Here is a 14915-nt window from a genome sequence, read left to right on the forward strand (position 1 = left end):
GCCTCACGAATCAGTGTTTTAAGTGGTCGTCACTAGAGCCTGATGTCTTCAGCCACGTGTAAATGCTTCGGTCAATGCAAGGACCATGTTGGAAATAAGTGTTTACACTTTAACATGTTATCCTTTGGATTATGTATGTTTGGCAATCTATAAATAAATCAAAAAAAAAAAGTGAGCACTGAAATAAGTGTCCGTCTTCGATTATTTTATTGGTTTGTCAACAGAAGACAGGATTTCTTAATACGCTAACCGTTAGCAGTGAGATGAAGTTGAAAATCTGACCCGGACTCACTGTTGTCTCTGGAGCAGGGATCCATTGTCCGGACAGCGTCATAAACATCTCCTGACTCATACAGTTGTGTACTTTGAGGTAATGTCCAGCACGTTTAATACCAATATTATTAAATGTTTTTACCCATGTATTATGAACCAGTGTACTGTGGAGATCGAGGACTAAAAACAGAAGATGTGCGCTATTCAGACAACTTTAAAATTAACAGAGAACTGCATCTGTATTTATCACTTCTTATTTTAGTTCTTATTTACCTTTATATGTAATACAATTATTGGAGAGCGGGGAACAAGCTAAGGCTTTTTGATTGGGCTCTATCATTCAAAAATATTTGAGTTAGATTAATAATTTTTACACACAAATCTCTGCTACAAATGAACACTTAGGATCGGTTTCCCAGAAAGGGTTCAAGTCTTGCAGTCTCCGCATATTTGAGTTGTCTTAACTGTAAACAGCTTGCACTGACATAAGTTTAAATACATCATTGCCATTGTTTTGTCTCAATATGCACATAAGTTGTTGGTTTTGTAAGCTATGATTGTAAAACAACTTAAATGGCCTAAAATATCTAAAACCTTGTCCTGTCCTGAAAACTGCCCCTTAAAGTTTGTTTGTGAAATCTACCGTTATCGTACAATTACACAGAAAGTGACAGGAGTGCAAACGTTACCTCATAGGTGGGGTTGTAACAAACAGAGGGTTTGTTGTAACACCTGCTAGAAAATTTAGTTTAAACACAAATAATTAAATTCTGTCTATATACTAAAGGTGGATATTGTTTATCTGCCTATAATAGATAAGATATCCACTCATTCATCCATCCGTGATCCGCAGTCTTTACTTCTACCATAGCGTCCACAGATTAAAAGTAAATAAAATAATTTTTGTAATCTGGATGGTCCTAAATCATTTTTAATGCTGGAAAACCCTGCTGCAATAATATGATGTCTGCACCATTTTTACTTTGACATGTGTATCTGACTTTTATTCAAAACCTTAATCCTCAATCATTATTTGTACGATTGTTAAACATACAATCGCCCAGGTCTACACCAAATATAGATTCAGATCTGTAATTAATGCTTAAGAAAACAATTAATCATTACACATCTATAACATAAGATTGACTGTTAGCATTACACGAGGATCAACATTAGAAACAAACTCATTATCTGTCACAAATAAACTAAACAAGTAAAACATTAAAAAGTCTGAAACAGATGGTGAATGTTTTACTGACATTAAATGTTTTAATGTCTCTTCTTTCAACTTTAGTTCACACCCATAAAGTGAAAGTGATTGAGATCTTCAGTGAAGCTCCTCCTACAACAATCCACCAATAAATGCTGGAGACAAACACACAGAGAAATCACTCCATGTGTGACAACTGAAATCTTCATGACATAATGTTGATGCTGGTGAAAGAGGAGCTTAAGACGATGACAGATCCACAACCATGCAGAATACAGGATGAAGATACTGAGGAACAAATAGGTTGGTGTCTATTTTTCAATCTTTATTAATGTGTTTTTCGGACTATAAGTCGCACTGGACTATAAGTGACATTTATTTAGAAAATTATTTCACAAAATCCAAGGCCAGGGACAGACATTTATTCTGGAAAGGCAAGTTACTCAACTAAACAATAGCACACAGAACAGCAGGCTGAATAGGTGTACGTACATGTTAAAGAGCCAGTAAGATGACAATTTTAAGAGTCCTTTCACTGTTAATAAGTCCCGGACAACAGGTTTAAATGCATGCAAGGTCAAAAAACACTGTAATTTCTCATGTGACGTGGAAGCGTTTGTGTGACGTGGATAAAGACAGGCAGGAGATCCAATACATATAACGACTCGTTTCAGCGATTCAGAGTCGACTCCCTGCTTTAGAAGCCAATAACTTTATTAATCGTGCACATTTTGGTTCCAACTACTTTACACGTTGTTTACATTGATGGACAGCTACATGACACACTGCAATACAGGTCAGTTTCGATTTTGGATCTGTGTGGCTCTTTAATGTAACATTAACAGTTATTCAGCTAACACAATAGCATACAGAACATACCTGGGAGACTAAATTAAAATAACAAACCAGTGAGAATCAAGTTCACCGAGCTCCTCATTCCACATCACTGAATCCATTGAATTACATAAATACAGGAGCAGCATATAGCGGACTCTTGAGGCTGTAGATCAGTGGTTCCCAACCTTTTTTGCCCCAAGTACCCCCACAGCCCTATCAGTAAGGCTCAAGTACCCCTTCATCGAAACTAAACCTAAGTTGTGTTTTAAAGATAAATAATTAGTAATATTTATTAATTTTAAACATTAAAGTAAAAAGCACTGACTGATGTAGCATGTTTATTTCAACAAACCACTATCATTGCGATCAGTGTTTGCATTTGATCAGCTCATTTGCATTTTAAAAGACACACCCAAAAACGGCACATTTTACTCAGCCCTACAAAATGGCAATTTTGACATGCTATAATTAATTATCTGTTGGGTGTTTTGAGATAAAACTTCACATATGGACTCTGGGAACGCCAAAGACTTATTTTACAAATTAAAAAAATGTAATCATATGACCCCTTTAAGGGACAGATTTACTAACAGTTTGCGCAAACCATCATTTTGGCGTTAAATAACGACTGAACTTACTAAAGACACGCAGTAGATATTTAGCTCTGAAAATGTGTTATTTTTGCGACCTTATTGCATTTGCATTTGTGGAAGTTTTCCTTTTAGAAGCAACATTAATGCGAGGAGAGTATTAAATTTTGCCAGAGGAACATACTTTAAAAAATATATATATAGTTTGCCAAGCCATATGTTTAATTTGCTGAAGAAAAGAGGAGGAGAAGTCACGAGGAGAACTCAAATCAGGTATTTCAAACTTCTTTTACCGTTCATCTTTCGTCCTCCGGTTCTTACTTTCACTTAGCTGGAATTTCACACTCCGCAATCCGCATTTTCATTGCGATGTCCTGCCGAGGTCTCTTATTTGCGACCCTGTACTAATTTGCGCTGCTCTAATAGATTGCAATGGTCATTATAGAAATGTGCTTATGTCATTATTGTGCCTGTGTATTTTATTTGCGCCTTTGTAGTAAATCACACGCAAATTATCCACTCCGGCGCTTATTTGGAATTGAGCTCTAACGTCCTTTTTAGTAAATGCCCTAAATTTACTACAATCTCAATTTAAGTTACTGATAATTAAAGTGTGCAAATAAGTTAAATTATTCAGTTCAAATATTAAGAGAAACAAAATGTGTTATGACATTCTCTATAAATACAAAAGACATCAAACGGGACAATATGTTAGCCAAAAACAATGCAAAAGTTTTTTTTGCATAATTTGAAAATGTAATGGCAGCGGGAATGAATACTATTATAGCATTATTTGAACATTATTTATAGTTAATAAACTTTGTGTCTTTAGAAACTATTCAGGTTCATTGAAAATAGTCAGATCTTTCTTGAGTTGGACATCGCTATTGCGTTTTGGATCATGCAGCGCATTTACTCTTGACGCCTAATTATATTAATGATAAGATTAAAATTACAAAGTTGTCCTTTTTACAATGCTTTCCTCACAAATATCAATCTTAGGTAAATGACTGGACAAACGAAAGACATTTTTATTAAAAGTAAATGAGATCAAAGTAAAATGTAAATCTTTTCGCGTACCCCCTGGAAACTCTTCACGTACCCCCTGGGGTACGCGTACCCCCGGTTGGGAATCACTGCTGTAGATGATGTCGCTTGGGTCATGTTAGTCAGTATGAATGAATTTTGATGTATGAGTTGCACCTGACTAGGAGTCGCACCACCAGCCAAACTATGAAAAAAATGTGTGACACTTAGCCTGGAAAATACGGCGTTCATAAAAAAAATTGGCATTGAGAAACATGAGTGGATAATAAACTAAAATCCATTAGATTAGGGCTGGGCAATAAAACGATATTTATATGTATCGTCGATACACCTTTATTGATAATGATAGAAAAACATATGACACATGTTAATGCATGGCTAAAAATACATTGGACTACATTGCATCCTCGTTCCTAAACATTAAACAGCCTATTATATACCCTGATAAAAGTGAGTGTCGTGAGTGACAAGCAAACAGCCAATAACAAGTGTTGCTGTGGGATTTGGTTGCGCCATCGCCATGTGACAGGAAAAGCACAAAAACATGTAAAAAAAAGTGCTGTGGAAGGAAATGCATCAGAACAATGTTGTGTGGAAGTTGTGCAAAAAAAAAACATTCTGACAAAAAGCGGAATCAAGAGCTGACAAACAGCTTATGGTCGCACGAATGGTAGTGTTCACACATCGCTGTTGTATGCGCACTGTCTGCACCGTCTCAAATTTTGGGCAGCGCACAGACGACAGCGAACCCTCCTGATGACGAAAATGATGTCATGCGGAAGGCGCACGTATGTGAATGTCCCTGGTATACCATCTCGAATAAATTTCATGCCGTTTATCTGCATCTACCGCAACACAACAAACAACCCACAAGTAGTCCACAATGGAGAGGTACTCTAGAGGGATGCCTTTACTGCAACTATACACTTGGCCAATAGTTTATTTCGGCATCAAATTATTTTTACTGAACATGGATTGGATCTATTTAAAGGGGCGGTGAATTTGTCTATTTATTGTTTTATACTGTTGTCTACTTATGATTTTCGCGTGGTTTTTGCATTCAAAAACATGAAAAGCAATAAATAATAGGCTATTTTGTAACATGGATTAGTAGCTCTCAGGAGAAAAGCTTCGTTTGAAGGGGCGGGCCGCATTGAAGACCTGGATGTAAACGCCCACTGCTATGATTGGACAGCTTCATTCCCCGTCATTACATGGGGGGAAGTGTTTTAAAAACATTGATGTGTAAAAATAGCATTCGAACACAGATGTTTGAGCCACAAAAGTCTCTCAGAAAAAATTTATTTAAAAGTAATTTTGGTTACATTTTGGCAATCTTTAAAGACATTTTTACTGATTGTTGAGACACTGCATGGTTTGCTTTGCTTTTGGCCCACATGTGTGCGAAGCTGTGGGCGGGGCTACAAAAGTGGTCGTTGTATTTGGGTTTGTGGAGGTGCCTCAATTCTACTCTGACGTCATATTTCTCAGAATTCCTCACTCGGCCGTTGTACTGACTTGGTGCCAAAAACGTTTATATTTCAGTAGCACAGACGTTTTCAGTTCTGAAACTTGCAAGGTGTTCATTTAAGTGTGATGACCTCTTATATAACAAATTATCAAGTTAAAATTGAGTATTTGATTCACTGCTCCTTTAAGATGAGTCCAGTCAAGAATATATATGTATAATATTGAAATCTGCAGTCGATTATTAAAGATAGAACCTATTTGAACATTTGCTTAGAAAGATTCAGATGAGACCCATACGTAGGTCATTGTTCACCTTCCGTATGCGCTAGAGGTGGCATGGTTCACAAAACCCTTGGTTCGGTTTGTATCACGGTTTTATGGCCACAGTTCTCGGTTCTGTACGGTTCATGTTGTTATTTTTTCTTTACATTTTTAACACTCCAGAAATGTATTGTCTTATGAATTTATTAATTATCCATAATTTAGGATACAGTATTAAAAATGTTATATCACATAATCATGCACAAACTGAATTTGACTTTAAGCACATTATTGGGACCATCTTTGAGGAAAGCCAGATGAGATTGTGATACAGCAAGAGGGAAGACCTTGATGATTTCAACATGCTTTTCATTTATTTGGCAAAAAAAGAGAATGTGTATTGCCATCTACATGAAGTTATGGCCCTTTTTAGCACACAAAGATGACTTGGATTAATCAAACTGCCTAAGATTTACCACTGAGAGGCTGCTTAAATACTGCAGAGAGTATATGTGGACGAGAGAGAAACATAACGTTTACAACTGTAATATTTAAATCCTTCTCTTTTGTCCACTTTTGACAACTGTCCTGATTACTTTGAGGGGCAATTTATGAAATAAGATCGCACAGCTTTCACACGCTAGCAAAATGAAACTACGCCGAAATCAGCCACTTTAGTTTTATCAATAAAAGGCTAAAAATAGCGCTGTTCACTGTATGTTCCCGGCAGAATTCAGAAAAGACGTTGTGTTCAGTACCTCAGATTAGATAAATGGTCGGAGAGAAGGCGATCTCCTGGGGCTGTTTGAACACATTCAACCCATAGACTGCAGTTCTAACTATTGTTTTATTTCAGCTGTCATCATAGGTAACATGAAATAAAAAATGTTTCCACACACCAAACTTAAACGATGGTGGCGCATCCTCCAAATGCGGGCAGACTTCCTTTACTCTCCCACTTGCCATTTCTACACATAACATGACCTGCAGCACTCAGTCTCCACACCAGTCACCTCTTCTTTCACGTGATTCGCGAAAGGGAAATACGCTATCTGAGTCACATACAGGGCACGAGGCTACATTGCGCATGCCATGAACCGTGCGACGCACACACGCTCCGAAACGAGACAAGCGAACCGAATGGTGACAAGCGAACCGAACCGTGCCACCCCTAGTATGCCCATGTGCACATTGATGCATACAGTATAGATCTTATTCTTATACATAATGCATACATATATTTTGAAATATGAAAATGTAAATGATGATTAGATATACAGTTCTTAACAAACGTGCGTGTTTATAGGCACCAAATTCTTTCTCCGCAGGTGGGTGCTCGTCACAGCGTCAAGCAATGCTAAGGTTACTTGGCAATAGGGTTGGGTACCGAAACCCGGTGCCATTATGGCACCGATGCCTATATGGGCGGTACATACCGGACCGAATCAGAACACAGATTTCGATGCCTCATTTCGGTGCCTCTTAAATGCATGAATGGTCGACTGAAGTGTTTTGCTCTCTGTAGCGCAAAAAGTAATCACACCAGCACAGGACGATCGCTAGTTAAATTATACTGCACTCATATGGTGTAAATTTCCTGACTCACAAAAGTCACGTGAATGTGAAAGTCGGAAAGCTTTGATGATACATAGGATTCAAGTTTGATTTATTCGCTTAAAGGTAGGGTAACACATTTTGAAAAATGCTAACGGTAGCCGCCTAGCAATGAAATCCCGATCCCACCCTCAAGTCAAATCGCCATCCAAAGTCACGCCTCTTTCCAAACACATGAACACGCACAGATCAGACGGTCACGTCTCATGTCTCATTCACCAGTGAGAAAACTTTGCAGTACAAAGTGAATAACACTTCCAAAATAACCAACATAAACAACTGGTTTACATCAGAATTAGTTTAAGCACACGTTCGATTGTGTAGACGTTAACTATATCGTTATGCTAATCCGGAAAACGAACACAAATTTCATAAGCAACACAACGTTTCATCAAAGTAGAATATCTGAATCCATCTCAGTACAAACATATCGCGTACCTACCTTACCAAAATAAACAGTGCAACGAACCTTTCAGACCCTTTGCCTCCTGTAGCTGTTTGCATCTCGCGGTAAAGCAGTAAAGTTTCCGATGTTAATTTGGATTTTTGCTCTTGCTGATCCAGGCAGTTTTTGCTGTTGTTGTTATAAAAGATGCATTTAGTTTTGTTGCTCCTGTGTAGGTTGTCAAAAAGTTTGCTGCTCTCACTGTTTACAGCCAGAGCGCACGTGAACGCGCCGATGACGTATGGTATCTGCGTGGACTCGCTGCGCGGTGGGAATTCAAATTACGCTTACGTATGAGGGACATAAAAGGAAACGTCCGTTCGGACCGAAATCTATGATTTGTTGAACATTTTTTGGTCCTACGCCTTTCACAGATGACATAAATTTTTACAAATACATTTAAACAACTTAACACAGTGATTGCTATCAGAATGTGAGGAGACTTTTAACCAGCATAACTAAAAATGTTTCAGGATCAAATCTGTAACCCTACCTTTAACTTAGGAAAGTTTGTTCATATTTTACATTGTTGTAGTTTTATATTGATAAAAAAACGGAAACCAATTATTTGATTTGAAAAATCGAAGGATCTGTAGATTTATTTATGTTATAGGGCGGGTAAAATGTTTTCCGTCTATTAAACGTTTTGTTTAATATAAGCGAGTCATTGTACTCATTTATTGTTGTTCTGTTTTAATAAAAAATAATAATGAACAAATAAGCATTCAAATTTCGTAGTAATGAAAAATTATGTCTCTCATTTATTTGTGTTTTAACGCAGATACCATCCGTCGTATTCGTTTTATTAATAAACAAGCTGTTTAATATAAGCAAGTTTGTCACTGGACCTACAATTTTATTGGAGTTGAGTTTTTCGTTAAGAGTAATAATGAACAAACATTTAAAAAGTTTATTTTATTAATAAATGTAAATATTAAATAATCTAATGTTAAAGATTAAATGTAGCCAACTTTTGAATTTCTTTCCAAATATATTTTCATTTAAAATATGCGCTGTGTTTAATAAGTTTAAAATTTGAAAAAATCTTCATCCCTAATAATACAAATCGAACAAATTTTGTTAGAACATATGTCCAGGTTATTTTTTATATTCTGACTTAAAAGAACAATTTGAAAAATGAGATCCTCAGAGGAGCGCGTGAATGCCGCAATTGATCTGACGGCAGCTTATTTTGCTAATATGGTAACATTTCTTCAGAGAATTTGCTACACGTATTACCTCACTAATGTTTTTATTAATACTTCGGCTGATATTGAGCTGAGGTGGACTGCGGCAGTCACAGGTGTCAAGTTCATCGGAGACATGCAGAAAGCGTCAAAACGTGAATGGTTTCACAAGCCGATAAGAAAATATTTTTGGTGAATTCCAAATGCCCTTTTGCGCCCATGAAGGGCACTTTACGAAGAGGATGTAACATGAACAGTCAATCCAAATAAAGACGCTGTATTTTATTGCTCTATTAGCCACACTATAAGACAACACTTGCCAGCTTTCTCTATAGTTTATTCATCAAGAGATCTGATCTTCGAAGGGAATAAGGCATAGGGAGGATCAGTTTGGATTAGAACTCGTTCTTTATCTTTTTGTGAGCGGCAGCCCCGTAGGCTTTCAACCAATGTGTTTGGCATTTTCAGTGGTTGCTCGAGGCGAGCCCCGGAGCACCCAGGGGATCGGCGCATATCTGCGTGTTTATTGTAGCACTTTCACTCGTGAAACAAGTCAGAAACCTTTTTGGGGTAATAATGTTTCCAGCCACGCTGAAAACGTGTTCTGATGGTGTACTGGTAGCGCAGATTGATACTTTTTCGTGACCGAGAGAACAGCCGTTTCTCAATCCGAAGGCTGCAGCCTCCAGAGGTCGCATATGCAGGCTTTATATGTCATCAAGCCTGGTTTATTATTTTCAGACATTTGCAAGTCATAAGCATATTACAACAATGTATGATTAACAAAGATTAATAGTCACTTTATAATTGTTAATGTTATGAAAGAAGACAGTCTTGATGACGTATGCAGCTTGCAAATGCGACCTTCGTAGGCTACAGTCTTCGGATAGAGAAACGGCTTATGTCTTGACTCATTGTTCCGCCCCCAAGCCAGCGGGTCATCACTGATATCAGTTGCCTTCCCTTGCAAAAAGCGCATTAACTCCGCTTCTGCTGGCTGTTAACACGAACCTGAAGATATCTCACTGGGCGAGATTGTACTTTATATTTTTCATAATTTGTGACGTGCACACCACCGCAGTGCGCACTTCCCGACCGCGGGTCACACTCCACCACCGCGGTGGTAATTACAACCATCCCAGCCCTAGCGACCACTGTGATTGCGTGTTGTCGAGAGAACTGACGAGACTGTGTCTTTCCTCCTAGAAAATATAATTACCTTAATCGTCAAAATGCCTGCTTAAGATCGTTCGGGGGGTCGAATCGAGATCACGATCGTTAACGATTAATCGTTCAGCTCTAATAAATATCAGTGGTGATTTCTCATAACATGTTTTGATAGTCGCATCACGTGAAAATATATGATCAAGGGTCCCAATATAAGAGCCATTATCCTTACCTGCAGTTCTAAACTGTGTTTTTGTATCCTTTAATGGGAGAGAAGAGACGCGTGAACCGATCCAGATAAAAGTATTTTTTTCATTGCTTTATTTCAAGTGTATGTTAATTGTCCATACAATGTTGCACTGCTGATCTTCGATGGGCTTAGGGCATAAGGATAATTCCAGACAGATAATGCTCTATTCCAGACAGGCTAACTATTGCGGCATAAGTATATTTACAAGATGAGTTAAAGACAAATACTATGCACCTTCTTCCACCCTACGATGAAATCATTATGTAAAATTTGCAACGTTTTTTTTTTTTATTAGTATTTTTTGATCATATTCACTAAAAACCAACACTATTCTCCGATAGAACAACATAAATGAGAAAAAAAAGCGCTTCTACACTGAAAAAAATGATTCATTAAATTTAATCAATTTTTGTAAGGTAAGTGGTTGCAATCAATTTATTTAAGCTACATTTAAACAAAAGTTTTATATTTTATTTTACGTTACTAATCTTTTTTTGTTAAATGTAGCTTAAATAAATTGATTGCAACCACTTACCTTAAAAAAATTTATTAAATTCAATGAATCATTTTTTTCAGTGTAGCTCCACCTAGAGCATTTTATTTGTTTTGCAAAATTCCACCGCTCCTGGTTCATTTTGTCCAATCAGTGCAGGGCTGTGTAAAATCTGCCTGTCAATCACAGTTCCTGCACGCACCACAGATCCCCCCTCCCACTCGTGCGCGTTACAATATCACGTGCATCCGCCTACAGTTCACAAGTGTGTTGGATTGAACTTTCACTAACAAACTTCCAATTCCTTGGTTAACAACCAGAGCTAGGAAAACAACCAATGAAAAGGAAACAAAGATAGAAAGCGACCGTGCCTGTTATAATACTACAGTCAATATCGGACCGGCATTTGAAATGTGGAGGAATCTACGTGATTTTAAAGGGTTCAAGCTGGATGCAGAGCTTGCCACATTTCTTCTCGACAGGTAATTGTGCTTTATCAACCATTGATTGTATTTCTGAGTGTAGGGCTGTCGCAGTGAAGGAATTTCCCTTGCAGTGATTTTGCGTGGCTCACCAGTGCGGTATGCGGTTTTACCACCTTCATTTACTAAAATAAAATTATTTTTTAAATCCAGAACAATGAGGTCAACTAATGTAGAAGAATGGTAGGCTACATGTATTTCCCCTTATGAAAAAAAGATTAACACAAGCTATACTACAGCTAAATATATTTTTGGGAAAACCAAAATAAATTGAAGAACATCATTTAGGCTTTTTAAGCGCAAATTAACAGAGCATCGGTCGATACAGAAGACAGCAGTGTCTTAAAGAAATTAAAATTAGCCAGTATTTGTGCACCTGTAAATATACAAAACGAAGGCAATACAGAAGGCAATGCATAATAATTTAGGGCATTTTTAATAATTAGTAGATAAATTAACGTTTATATATAAGGTATGAAAACGAATGTATCATTATTTTGGCTAAATTAAGCTGGAGAGGTCATTTTTAGTCACACAGATTTGTCATAATTTCAGAAAAAGCTTAAATGCTATCAATAATAACTTACATTATAAGTGTCTTCCTTTGTCAAAAATATGTAGAAATATATGCGAGTAAAAAAGTAAAAAGCAGAAACGTTTAGCTCACGCGGAGCGAAGGAAAAGCCGTTACTAAAGCAGACTCTCCGTGTATAGAGGATGTGATGAAACGGTCGAGTCGGCAGATGATCATCAATGTTTAAAATGTTTCACGCAGATACTGTTGATGAAAAACTTGCTTATCTAAATCTCTAGGTGAAAGTCAAGTGTGCAGTCAATTCACAAAAGCAACCGCGGCTTTATATTGGCTGCATCCACGAAGTGGACGCTGCAGATACACAAAGCTATAAAGGTCCTATAAAAAACCTATAAAGGTCTTTTTTATGAGGTTTTAATGCTGGTAAGCAACCTAGATATAATTTGGCGTTATTTGGGTTGATCAGTTATATTAAAGTACTTTTAATCTTTAAAACTGGATCTAGAGGGAGACGACGCCACAGTTATTCTGTCATCTCAGTTTTACTTTTTCACACATTTACTGTATGATTTAACGAAATATGAAGTATTACATTTTTAATTGAAATTTAGGAAAAAAAATTGGCCTACTCTCTTAACTCTTGAGAATCTATTTGGCCTTTATTATACATGTACTGTATGACGTGAAAAACAAAGCGGCATATAGTTTCATGAATTTAACGTGAAAGGCGCGGTTGTTGCGGTTGCTTTTTTCCATGTGTTTGGGCTTGTCAGTGGCGCGGTAATGCGGTTACCGCGACAGCCCTATCTGAGTGATATGTAAAAAATCTAAGTATTCTTGCTAAGTATGCGTTCAAAATAATACTGGTGCACACGCACTGACAAGGACGAGCTCGAAGGGAAGTTGCTCAGTGGTAGTGAGGGAGGGGCATAAAAAATGTTAACATTTGAAATTAGTTCAATCCTCCAGAGTTGCCGCAGCTTTAAGGTTGCCAAAATTATTCACAGATAATGCTGTTTTCACTAAAATATTGAGGTGCATAAGCTCAGATTAATTAGGCCTATAATTCATTAGATCAAAACTGAAATACAAAACCAGTCATAACTGAAAGAAAACAAGTTGACAAAAGATAGAATCCAATGTTTGGTGATATTGGAAACACCAGAAGTGTTATAGGATTTTGAACACAGCACAAGAGTTAAACTACAAAAACAGAAATTGACAATAGAAATGACATAATGTACTTCACATTAAAAATAACATGAATACATGACATCTCAAATGTGTTTTGTCACTCTGATTTATCAATATGAACTATTTACTGTCTTCATTTTAGATATGATGGAAGTAAAAGAGGAGAGTCAAGCTGAAGTGAATGAGAAACATCAGATTGTAAAAATAAACCATAATGTTTTACAGAAAGAAACTCTGAAGACAGAAGACATAAAGTGTGAAAATAGTTTCAGAGAAGATGAACGCCCTGCAGATCACAAGAGGACTCACAGTGAGGAGAAACCTTTTACATGTCAACAGTGTGGAAAGAGTTTCACTTTTCAATCAGGCCTTAGCCGGCACAAGAAAGCTCATGGTGGGGAAAAGCCACACGCGTGCCAGCATTGTGACAAGAGTTTCCCAGATAAAAGTCAACTTAAGATACACATTAGAGTTCACACCGGAGAGAAACCTTACACTTGTCAACAGTGTGGAAAGATTTTTATAACAAAACCTAAGCTTAAAGCACACATGAGGATTCACACCGAAAAGAGAAGACACCCATGCCATCAGTGTGGAAAGAGTTTTACAACTGCAGTTAACCTTAAGGTACACATGAGGATTCACACTGGAGAAAAACCTTACACTTGTCAACAGTGTGGAAAGAGTTTCTCTATTGAAAGTAACCTTAAGATACACACAAGAATTCACACTGGAGAGAAACCGTTCACATGCCATGCGTGTAAAAAATGTTTCAGAATTAAATGTGGCCTTATAGCACACATGAAAATTCACAAAGGAGAGAAACCTCACGTGTGTTTTCAGTGTGAAAAGAGTTTTACAAGTAAAGGTGCTCTTAAGACACACATGACAGTTCACACTGAAGAGAAACCGTTCACATGCCATCAGTGTGGAAAGAGTTTTAAAATGAAACGTAACCTTAATGAACACCTAAGAATTCACACCGGAGAGAAACCTCACGCATGTCTTCAGTGTGAAAGAAGTTTCAAAAGTGAAGACTCTCTTAAGAGACACATGATAACTCACACCAGAGAGAAACCGTTCATTTGTCATCAGTGTGGAAAGGGTTTTACAAAGAAATGTAACCTTAATGCACATGTGAGAATTCACACCGGAGAGAAACCATACGTGTGCCATCAGTGTGGAAAGAGTTTCGGGACAAAAACAAACCATAATGTACATTTGAGCACTCACACTAAAGAGAAACCGTTCACATGCCATGAGTGTAAAAAGAGTTTTAAAACAAAAGCTGCCCTTAACAAACACATGAGAATCCACACTCAATAGAAACCATTCATGTGTCAACAGTGTGGATATGACAACAAAGTTGGTGTACGACAAAAAAGATTGAGGCCGTTTCTCAATATGTGTTCTTGTTTGTACTTGTGTTTTTGTGGACTTGTGAAACGTCATAATTCGTGGCCCAAGTACTGTTCCAATTCCAAGTTCCCATCAAGTCAAGTTCACATAACATCTCAGGATGTGTTCTTGATCCGCTCATTTTATCGAGGACGCATCAGGAGGGGACTTGTGTGTACAAGTTTTCCAGAATGCAATTCACGTTAATGGCAAAGGAGCTTAAAACCTGCAAAATATTACTCTCTGTGTCATAAAATGTAGCCATTTATGGAGAATATAGATGAATAAACTTTAAATCTGTGGTTAAATAGTAAAGAAAGCGCCTATATTAACATTTCCTCTGACAATTTTGGATATGTGAGTTCAAGTTGATCAGCGGGTTGTCAGTGTCGTGTACACCGCCGAGGGCAAATTCATCTCTGCAACTCCTTCTGAAATTTGCCGCTGTCTCATTGCAGCTGC

General features: G+C 37.4%; 1 protein-coding gene across 1 annotated transcript; it reads left to right on the top strand.

The window, feature by feature from the left end:
* Positions 1 to 13202: 13202 nt before the first annotated feature.
* LOC135769149 (uncharacterized) lies at positions 13203 to 14915 on the top strand. The gene is made up of 2 exons (XM_073814105.1): positions 13203 to 13755; positions 13924 to 14915. Exons 1-2 carry the CDS (start codon positions 13203 to 13205, stop codon positions 14379 to 14381), a joined length of 1011 nt encoding a protein of 336 aa, XP_073670206.1. The 3' UTR covers positions 14382 to 14915.

The sequence above is a fragment of the Paramisgurnus dabryanus genome, chromosome 3, assembly GCF_030506205.2.
Source record: "Paramisgurnus dabryanus chromosome 3, PD_genome_1.1, whole genome shotgun sequence".
Lineage (NCBI taxonomy): Eukaryota > Metazoa > Chordata > Actinopteri > Cypriniformes > Cobitidae > Paramisgurnus > Paramisgurnus dabryanus.

What these genes read in the sequence shown, in the direction of transcription:
- LOC135769149 (XM_073814105.1), top strand. Translation starts at nt 13,203, where the DNA reads ATGGAAGTAAAAGAGGAGAGTCAAGCTGAAGTGAATGAGAAACATCAG. An exon ending in AAAGAGTTTCTCTATTGAAA is followed by an intron (nt 13,756 to 13,923) that starts GTAACCTTAAGA and finishes TTACAAGTAAAG; the next exon opens with GTGCTCTTAAGACACACATG.